Raw genomic sequence first — 10432 nt, forward strand, 5'->3', positions numbered from 1 at the left:
TCCACGACATCAGTCATGACCAAGCGGTTGTGCCGCTGCTCCCGGGCGGTGGTACCGCCACCGTGCTTAAATTTGACTGGGGCGTGTCTCTGGCGGTTGTACAGGCCAAGTACCGCCCAACAACTGGTCTGGTTCTTGTTTTGATGCGGTACTTGGGCGATAGTGGCTCGGTTGTGCCCCGCACACCGGTACCACCGGTGCCCCAAGCGGTTCTACCGCTTGGGACTTAGCCACCCAAGTGACCAGGGCCAGGTGGTTGCACCGGTGCTATACCGCTCGATCACCACACACAGGGGTGACACCCTACTGTTTCAAAGTGGTGGTTGAGCAGTGGCTGGGCGGTTGTTCCGGTTGTTCTCCACAACCGGTACTATCGCTCGTCTACCCGGTTATACCGCTTGATAGGGTTTCTGCAGCATACCCGTGAGTCCCGGTTGTACCAGGACAAGGAGCGGTTGTACCGCTGCGGGGCTGTTTTCGCAGTAACAGTTGGATTTTAGGGTTTGGTATATAAGGGTGGTTCTTCCACCTACCACATTTACCTCTTGCCTCTCTCACTCCACCATTAATGACACTCAAGCTCTCTTGCCCGATCTCTCTCTAGCCACTCAAACTTGTTGATTTGCTAGGGATTGAAGGAGGATACCTAGATCTACACTTCCACCAAAGGATATTTGCTACCCCCATACTTTCTCATGTGGATTTTGTTACTCTTGGGTGTTTGAACACCCTAGACGGTTGAGGTCACCTCAGAGCCACATTCCGTTGTGGTGAAGCTCCATGGTTTCGTTGGGAGCCTCCAATTCAGTTGTGGAGAGAGCCTCAACCTTGTTTGTAAAGATCCGGTCACCGCCTCCATGGACACCAATAGTGGAATCACGCCATCTCGCATTGTATGAGGGCGTGAGGAGAATACGGTGGCTCTAGTGGATTCTTGGGGAGCATTGTGCCTCCACACCACTCCAACGGAGACGTACTTCCCCTCAAAAGAAAGGAATTTCGGTAACACATCCTCGTCTTCACCGGCTCCATTCTTAGTTATCTTGTACCGTTACTTGTGCAAGCTTATATTGTGTTGCATCTCTTGCTTTCTTGAGTGCTCGTTATTGTTGCATCATATAGGTTGCTCACCTAGTTGCATACCTAGACAACCTACTTTGATGCAAAGTTTAAATTGGTAAAGAAAAGCTAAAAATTGTTAGTTGCCTATTCACCCCCCTCCCTCCCTTTAGTCAACTATATCAATCCTTTCAAACCTGGTATCAAGTAACAACGAAGTACTCCTTTGCAATTGCGATTAAAAGGAGGTCAAAATCTCAATCTTGAAGCTTTGTGATTTCATTATTCAATAGGTGTTGCGGAGTCCGTGCGTGTGATGGTGTGTGGCTATGCTATATTGGTGTTTCTATCAAAAAGTTTTTTAAGGGAAAATACATGGTTGCTGGAGCAGTCAGCAAAGTGGAAGGTGGGTATTTTTTTTGTGAGAACAGGAAGAAGGAGAGAGATTGAATTCAAATAAGTTTTTTTTAGAATGAATTCAAAGAAGTTTTTTTTCTGAGACATCTGAATTCAAAGAAGTAATAACAAGTTAAAATTTGCGGCCGATATAGCGGCTCGGTTGTGCCCCAAGAGCCCAGTACAGCAACGCCGTACGAAACAAAGAGGCCCAAGATTGCAGCCACAAACCACTACGGCCAAACGGCGCCGCCCAAACATGTCTCTCTGCTCCGTCTCCGGCTCTCCGCCAACTGTCCCCGTAGGCGGCGTCTCTCTCCTCCCCGCCTCCCCCTCCCCGCGCCGCCCGCAAAAGCCACACGCCGGTATGCGCCTCCGCCAGCCCCGCAGCATAGCCGAGCCCCGCAAAAATCGTCTGCCTCATCATCGCGCTTCCGCTCCTCGCCGCATGCGAGCCATAATCTCGCCGCCGATCGCGTCACATCGCCCACCCGGGAAGGTATTGGCTTCCTCCTCCTACTCCCCACGGCGCAGCAATTTTTTCTGGGGTGCCCTGGTCGAAGGCGGATCAGCGTGGTTCCCATACTCTGATTTGTAGCCAGCGCGGCTCACACGTTTTGTCCGCGTGTCCGCTGTTTAATTTCGAATTATTTGTGCGGAATCCGTAGTGCCGGGCTGGTGGATGAGCCGATGAACTAGGTTTATTGGCCGTGAACGAATGGGTAGAACCAAATGTTGATGCATGCATTGGGCCTCTTAGTACCGTGGAAATCGCACCGTAACTGTTTGTCTGTTTGACTTACCTGAAGAACCGCACAAGTTCGGTGATGCAGAATTGGGTGACATGACAAAATCGTATAGGTATCGTCTGTCTCTGTGTTACTCTCACATAGTCACATCAAGATGCTGCACATGACATGATGCGATGGTGGCCTCGGCAGTTTGCATAACAGGAGGCAGAAGCTGGAGATGTTGGATTTGTCTTATATGTCTATTAATAACATGATCACAGGTGTCGAGCTGAGCTACAGATACAGAGTCTGGAACACTGGAGCAATCTTAATTAGTATACTCCCTCCATAAACAAATACAAGTATTTGTTTACAGAGGGAGTAATATACATCCAGAAGTCAGCACATAAAAGGTTATAATTATCTAACATAACGGAATGTTTAAAGTAAATCATCACTGCGACCTTAGTTGAGTTTATTAACCCAGCCACATGAGCCTCCACTAGGACGATTCTCATGTAGCCGTGATTTCTCTGGCTTTACTTTTAACGGTCCTTTTGAGGAAAATGTTATTGGCATAAGAAATCTGAATTGGATTCCTAAAAGAAGGAAATCTGAATTGGCATCAACAAGTTGCAAGCAGTTGAAATTCTCCATTTTCTTCTTAATTTTGTGTTCAATCCCTTTATCTGTCTTGTTTTATGTTGTTATTAATGATGATACCCAACTTGCAGTTCTGAAATCTGAACCTGTGATTTGATGAGGACTGTGGTTGCTTCCAGTTGCCTGCCACAGTGCTCACGGTTCAGCTACCATTATTTAACCTACCAGTGATTTCTGTTTGTACTTTGTACCATGATTTCAGAACCAAATGCACTTCCAAGGTTTGACCTTTTGTGCAAAAAAATTCTGAGCCTTTTTTTTTGAAAAGTTGCAAACTGACTGTTGCATTTGCTGTATTTGACCCCCCAAAAGGAGAGGGCTGCTGCACATTTACAGAAATGACTGGTTGATTGTTCATGGAAAATAGGTATTCAGATATTCTTTTTGTATACATTCGTGACCAGATAACCAGTAATATCCATATAAATCAAGTGTGGATCACTTGCTCTGTTCCTGTGATGTGATGCCTATGGTTCCTGGTTACAGAACATATTGTGGAAGTGAACAGTATAAAGTTAATGGTCAAGGATTGTGCCATGAATTTGCCATTTCTTTTCATCTTTGCGCTTCAAGCAATCTGTTCCTAACTTGATTGTTCTTTGCAAATTTCTCTCTTCTGCCCCAAGTGCATCAGACAGGAACCGTGTCCTCGGAGGTTGAGGGGGTGGAAGGCACGCAAAATGATCTTCCCGGCCTCTCCGTGGCCAAAGGATTAAGCAAATCTGCGCAGAACTCAGACGCCAAGAGCTTTCCAGTGAGTATAAATGCACTTTCGCTTCACCGCACTTGCTTTCATATATACTCGTGGCCCCTACTTTATCCAAAGGGTTAAGCACTAATAGGCAGTATTAATTAAGGGGCAACTTTCTCAATAAAACATATTCTCGTAATCGATAGCGATCCATAAGCATTTGCAAACAGAGCAAAACGGCAACGTTAAAACTAAATTTCTATTCAAGGGGGAAATCCTTTTAGTATTTGGCGCGTGACAAGGCAGTGATGCTGACCTGTTAGCTGGAAGTAAGGATAATCTCAAATGAGCACATTTCATGCGCCCCCAAAATATACATTCTTTTTACGCATTTGTAGAACTGCTCAAACCCCCTACTTTGCACTTAGAAAAAGAAGTCTTGTGTACTCCCTCCTCTTATCTCTCTGTCTCTCTGTTTCTCTCTCCTCAATGATCTTTTTGCTGGGAGTACTTGCCGTCGCAGCAGCGAGGCCAGAGGGCGCCCAATGAGAGATGAAGTGCTGTTACAGTTACGGGGCAGTATAGTAGGAGACAGGTCTCCTGACAGAGAAAGCCCCACCACATCCTTCCCCTATCTCCACTCTCCTCTCACCGTCTCTCTCTAGCCTGTGGAATCTGAAAAGAGACACATGCTCGTAGGGCATGTTCAAAAGGACACAATATCTTCTTCGCGGTACAGTGGTAGGTGAAACTCCAAGGGCGATTCGATTTGACAGTGTGGGAGAAGACAGACAGGAGAGGAGGCAACATCCTATCATATAGTATGCTCCTCTTCTTTCTCCAATCTATCTATAGTTTCGCTGTATACTTGAATACATCGTACTTCCTACGTACATGCATAGCTCTCACTGGCCTACTGTTCACTTGTTGCAGAGTAGAGTTCTTCCACTCATTGCCATGCTGCAGCAGGGTGAAGGAGAGAGTTCTTGGGGGATGGCCAGTGATCGTGGTAGAGCTGTACCACTCGGCCAAGCTCTTGGATATGGAATCCAAGGCCATGCTCCTCCCCCTGCCAACTTCCTGTACTGCTCCTCCTTCGCTCTCTAGTCTATCTCTCTCTCTCTCTCTGCTGTTTCTTCAACCGCTAGTGTACTTGCGAAGACAACACACAAGCTAAAGTTGCTCCTTTTTGCATCTACTAGTTTTCAACTCCGGCTCTTGCTTGCTATAAAATATAGGCCTCCTCTCCCCCCCCCCCCCCCCCCCCCCCCATCACCTCTTTTTAACCACCTTTATAACCAACTCTGCTGCTATATATATCCAACTCTTGTGCTTATTGGGTTACACCTCTTCCCACGAACCAAATAGTTTCTTAATGCCTAAGGCCTGGATCCTGTGAGTGATTTCCTCTTACCCTCCCTCTTTTTTGGCTCTCATCCTTATCTATCCACCTCTCTAATCTTTCATGTTGCCTTTACATTCTTGAAAAAGCTTCACTAGTTTTTATCTGCTCTGTCATATATTGCATATGCCTATCTATATACCACCGTATCACTGGCTCTAAATTCTGTGCGCCTGCTGCTTTGTGATCCAGGAGGGAGTTGCAACCGGCAGCCGCTGCTTACTTTGGCGAGTTGGAGGAGGCCCTTATCCATGGCACCTGCGCTGCCGGTATCGATCCTGTCATGATCGAAAGTGATGCCCACACCAAGTGTAAGAGACTATAACTGCCTTTCCGATCGATCTCTTCTCCCCCTTTCTCTGAACCTTAACCGCCTGCATGCGAGAAAGGCTTGCCCCCCTCTCCCTTCCCACAGCACACGGCATAGATAGATAGGCACACCACGCCCTGGCTTTTGCCTTGCCAAACACAGCCATGAGCCCTAACCACATGTAATTTGGGCAAGGTGCGGCAACAGCAAAAATGGTGTGATCCCGCGACCCCCCACGCCTCGCCTCTCTCTCTCCTCTCTTTGCCTACATTTTCGCAACCTCTTGTGGGAGAGGGCGATTGACAAGGCCTTTAATTCCGTTTGTATGTATGCAGCAGCGGCAGTAGCAGCAGCGGCAGGATATCTCGCGGCTAGGCCCCCCACGCTGGAGATCTTCCCTTCTTGGCCAATGAGTCATCTACAGCAGCCATACAGTGTAAGCACTGCTTCTCTAGATCATTCGCAGGCTCCTACAGTTCCTTTCTGACCGCAGCAGCGGGGGGGGGGGGGGGGGGGGGGGGGGGGAAGTTGCTCTTGGTTAATTAACTGCTTGCATGCTAGCTCACTGTCTTCGTCTGCCTGCCGGCCTCCTCTTGTTTCTTGGATTAATTGCTTCACAGGGGAACTCGCAGTCAGTAGGGAGCACTGACTCCAGCTCCGCGCAGAACACAATGTCACAGGCCGAGTTGGTGTCCCCAGTGAGCATGAGGACCGACTCTGGGCAGCAGCAGCAGGACCAGCAGGAGGCGTTGATGGTGACCATTGATGATTACAACTACAGTCAAGGACTTGGGGCTGCACCAGCCACTGCACCAAGCTTTCAGCAACATGCAGGAGCCCAAGATAAGGTACGTAACAGTGTCAACGTTGATATATGCAATACTTTGTCGTCTTCATTATGGTTGTTTACGTTTTTGGACAAGTTCTTCGTTAAGCGTTTCAATGCATCCTCAAGCGGTTTGCTTTCAGAAGCATAAACTTCAGTCTGTGCTTTGAGCTTGAGCATCCTTTCAGTTCTAGATATGCCTTTGAATAGAAAAACCGAGTTCATGGTGGTCGTTGGGTGGGCACTGGGAAATGGCATATTTCTAGAAGCGCTGGAGAGTAGGCAATATCATATGGTCAAGGCTGGTCCAAGACAAAAAAAATAAGTCGCCAAAAAGATGATTGGCGACATCATAGTGATCTTATGTCCCTCCTTTTGATGGATAGAAGCAACATGATAACCACCTGAACTGTTCCTTGGAACATAAAACAACCACAATAGTAGTAGCACATTCTCTTTCAATAGTTCACAAAGATGAACTATTATAGACACTGCTACTGTTTTAAGAGAGAGACGTGCAGGTAAAAAAGCTCCTAGTGAATAGGTTATATTATAGGTGGGCAGCAACACCCTACAGGAATTTTAGCTCCAGGTATCTTACTGTATAACTAGTTAACTACCTAGCATTGCACACTGTTCTAACTTCCAAGTCTACCACTCTGATGCAGAGAAAGCATGGATCCACAAGAAAAGATGGCAAGTTGGTAGATCCCAAGGTGAGATTCATTTGGTTTCAGTTTGTTGCTTGCATGGCCCCGCATTTCATTATTGTGCCATACTCTTCTTACTTGCACATCTATTATTTCTTAGACTGAAAGGCGATTGGCGCAGAACAGAGAAGCTGCGAGGAAGAGCAGGCTGAGAAAAAAGGTGCAAAACAGTTACGATCAGTGAAAAAATCACTGGATGAAAAAAAAACACATTCTCACAAAAACAGTTGCACTTATTTTGCAGGCTTATGTTCAGCAGTTAGAAACAGGCCGGATTAGGCTTCAGCAGATCGAGCAAGAGATTCAGAGAGGGCGCTCACAGGTTCCATTTCTCTAGAACCGCTAACAGTATTCACCACTATCGTTGCCATATGCTGTAACGCTTTTAATATATCGTTTCAGGGTCTGCTCACGGGAGGATGTAGCGCGCCCGGAGAGATGAGTTCCGGTAAGCATCTCATCCCTTGCAGCATTACAATTTACAAGCTTTACAACGTTATCACGTCAGGTTCAACAACTTCTTGATTTGCTATTACAGCCGCTGTGATGTTCGACATGGAGTACGCCCGATGGTTAGACGAAGACAACAAGTACATGGCGGAGATTCAGGGCGCTCTGCAGGCCCAGGTCCTCGACGCGAACCTCGGCACCATTGTCGAAGACTGCATGCGGCACCACGACGAGCTGTTCCACCTGAGGGCCGTGCTCGCCAGGTCCGACGTCTTCCACCTCATGACCGGCATGTGGGCGACGCAGTCCGAGCGGTGCTTCCTCTGGATGGCCGGCTTCCGGCCTTCTGAAATCCTCAAGGTCTAGCGCGAAGTTGTTACAAGAATGCACAGTAGTGCTTTTAATTTATCTGACCTTTGTTTGATGATTAAGGCAATGTTACATGCTGAGTCTTGCCTTTTCTTTTCATCAGATGCTGATACCTCAGCTTGATCCGTCGACGAAGCAGCAGCTGCTGGGGATGTGCAACCTGCAGCAGTCATCAGAGCAGGCCGAGGAGGCGCTCGAGCAGGGGCTAAAGCAGCTGCACCAGTCACTGGCCGACGCGGTGGGCGCTGGCCCTCTCAATGACGGTGCAGATGTTGCCAACTATACCGGTCTCATGGCTCTAGCTCTTGACAGGCTCGACAACCTTGAGAGCTTTTATCGTCAGGTCAGTATTTTTCTCTTCGTTGCAGTTCATGCACTCTGCCGTTAAAATCCCATGTTCTTGCATGATTAACCATTTGCTGAACTTACAAAGAGAAATACATTCCTTTGATTTTCTGAACAATAATTCAACAGAGCAAACTAAAATAGTTGGAACTGAAAACTGAATATGGGAAGTATATTTACCATTAAGCTGAATCACTTAATTTATTATTGTTGAAATTCTGGTCCTACAGAATGTTGTCTAACTTTTCGGATAAATAAAAGGTACTCCCTCTGTTCCAGAATAGATGACTCAACTTTGTACTAAAGTTAATACAAAGTTGAGTCATCTATTTTGGAACGGAGGGAGTACTAATGATATATAAGATGTGGTTGTGCACCATGGTCAACTTTGTTTGAGCAACTGGCTAGATCATGCAGATAAACATCATTAGCACTTTTCAGATTGCATAATTAGTCTCTTATAAACTAGTATATTGACTGATGTTTGTGGACCAATATTTTGAGCAATTGGTTGAGTCTTGGACAAGGTTCTTTATTTATTATTACATATAAACCGAATGTCTTAAGAGACATAAACACCTATCACTTTCTTCATAAAGCCCAAGTAGGAATATCAGAATATGACGTTCACCTTCTTGCCTTGTATAAATTATTCCGTGTGTCCTACTCCCATTTCTGGCCACGTCTGTGCATCCACTCCGGCCCGACCTATCTTTGCTGGTTGTTCAACAGATGCACAAATATATATAGAACAGTTTGGATCATGCATGCCATATATGTTTGTTGCACTTGTAAAATCGCAAGGGTTCAGTCCATGAGTTGTAATAGAGAAAGAGACACAACAACCTAAACTTGAGCACTTAGAGATGAAGCAGAGGAGCCTTGAATTAAAGTAGGATCATGCTGCTCCACGAGATAGTAGAAAAATAAGTGGCGTTGTCGTTCTGTAGGTTCTCTTCTCCCCCCGTATCTGAATAAAAGGAGATCGAGACATCCAATTGCTCCACTTGAGATATCTAGGCCGGGGTTTGTGGATAAACTTTACTTTGGTGGAGTAGATATTTGGAGCAGTTTAGACATCCAAAGGCTTTAAAAAGAAACACGAAACTACCTTTATATATTCTTATTATAATCTGCGTTAAGATCCTACTACATAGCATAGATTGTAGATCACGGAGAGAAATGGCATCACACACCCTAGAGTTGTAGAATATGCAACCGGCAGGAAGCTTCCAACTAGCCCATGTCTCAAGCAGGAACATTGGCTTTGCATCATCTTTCATTGTCATCTGATGCTGCCGCCACCAATCATTGCATTCTGAAGTGTATTATCATGTAGATAGTGCAACAAACGTTAGATTTCCTGTCAGCTCGGTTGCCAGTTAACCCGTTTCACTGGCCTAATATCTCAACATGGCATTGCAAGTGAAGGCCGACAATCTGAGACAGCAGACCCTGCATCACATGCGGCGGATCCTCACCACCAGGCAGACGGCCCGGTGCTTCGTCTCCCTCGGAGAGTACCATCGCCGCCTCCGCGCCCTCAGCTCCATCTGGGCTTCACGCCCTCGCGAGTAAGACAAACACGACGATCTCGCTCAGCAACAGCATAATACTCAGAATCACATCTCACCCTCGGCGTACACTCTCTCAATTGCAGGAACTTCATGATGCCAGAGAATGTCAGCTCTACAGCAACAGAGTTCCAGTCCGTTCACCAGCAGCCTCAGCAAAACCAGTTCTCCGGCCTCTGAAGCATCGCACAAATTCCGCCAACAAAAAACGCGAGGAGGCTGCAGCATTGTTCCATCGTCGTCGTTAAGATATTGGGAAAGGGGAATATCATATCACTAGCTAGGGAAAAGGAGCAGAAAGTAGGCCGGCCAAGGGCAAGAAACTAACTGGCCTGGCTCATCGCCTGTGATGTTCCTATGGCTCTTGAACTGCACCAAGGGAGGGGTTAGCACCTTTGCAGGAAATTTGGTGCAAAGCGTAGAGGGGGATTAGGAAAAGGCAAGGGCCGGTGTGAGGGACGTGGACGTGGGTTAAGTTTGTATGATTATCAGTAGAGTAGGCCATTCCATTTGAGAAATGGGCGGAGGAATAAACAAGTAATCTGATCCGATCATTTGCCAAAACGACACGGTCAGATAAACCAGCCGTTACCTAATTTGTCCCCTCACTAAAATAAACCATTACCTGATTTACGATGTTGCAACTTTTTCTTCCCGATATTGCAACTTGCGTTGAGGCCAGGACAAAATTATCCGGGGATTATGGTTATGCCTGAAAAATGAGCTGCTCCTTTTCTGTAAAGGTGCTAGAAAACATTGCTCAATAAGAACCCTTGGCCGTGCATGCCAGCTCTGTGCTGTGTCTCAGTGTCTGTATCAAGTGCAGCTACTGTTTGCACGCTCGTTCGGCCCACCTGATGGATGTAGCTAGGCGTGCTGCACCCGACCCGACGGATGGTAACCACC

General features: G+C 46.7%; 1 protein-coding gene across 9 annotated transcripts; it reads left to right on the forward strand.

Moving 5' to 3' along the window:
• The first annotated feature begins 1734 nt into the window (after nt 1-1734).
• LOC125519996 (transcription factor TGAL5) lies at nt 1735-10090 on the forward strand. Of its 9 annotated transcripts, XM_087525988.1 has the most exons (15): nt 1735-1954; nt 3484-3603; nt 4240-4361; nt 4476-4622; nt 5138-5253; nt 5606-5688; nt 5873-6100; nt 6747-6794; nt 6889-6948; nt 7033-7110; nt 7191-7236; nt 7327-7598; nt 7711-7950; nt 9384-9526; nt 9613-10090. In XM_087525988.1, exons 1-15 carry the CDS (start codon nt 1823-1825, stop codon nt 9704-9706), a joined length of 1929 nt encoding a protein of 642 aa, XP_087382114.1. In that variant the 5' UTR covers nt 1735-1822; the 3' UTR covers nt 9707-10090. The 9 variants fall into 9 exon arrangements, with proteins under 9 accessions (XP_087382114.1, XP_087382106.1, XP_087382109.1 ...); XM_087525980.1 differs by lacking the exon at nt 4240-4361 and having other exon boundaries at nt 1736-1954; nt 4474-4622; nt 5135-5253; nt 5591-5688; nt 5918-6100; XM_087525983.1 differs by lacking the exon at nt 4240-4361 and having other exon boundaries at nt 1736-1954; nt 4474-4622; nt 5135-5253; nt 5603-5688; nt 5918-6100.
• Nucleotides 10091-10432: the final 342 nt, after the last annotated feature.

Source organism: Triticum urartu, chromosome 1A, assembly GCF_056163025.1.
Source record: "Triticum urartu cultivar PI428250 chromosome 1A, HENAU_Tu73, whole genome shotgun sequence".
Classification (NCBI taxonomy): domain Eukaryota; kingdom Viridiplantae; phylum Streptophyta; class Magnoliopsida; order Poales; family Poaceae; genus Triticum; species Triticum urartu.

Excerpts from the sequence above, each read along its gene's own strand:
- LOC125519996 (XM_087525988.1), top strand. The coding sequence starts at position 1,823 with ATGCGCCTCCGCCAGCCCCGCAGCATAGCCGAGCCCCGCAAAAATCGT. Across the intron at positions 1,955-3,483 it reads CACATCGCCCACCCGGGAAG|ACAGGAACCGTGTCCTCGGA; the intron begins GTATTGGCTTCC and ends CAAGTGCATCAG. Across the intron at positions 6,949-7,032 it reads AGAGCAGGCTGAGAAAAAAG|GCTTATGTTCAGCAGTTAGA; the intron begins GTGCAAAACAGT and ends CTTATTTTGCAG.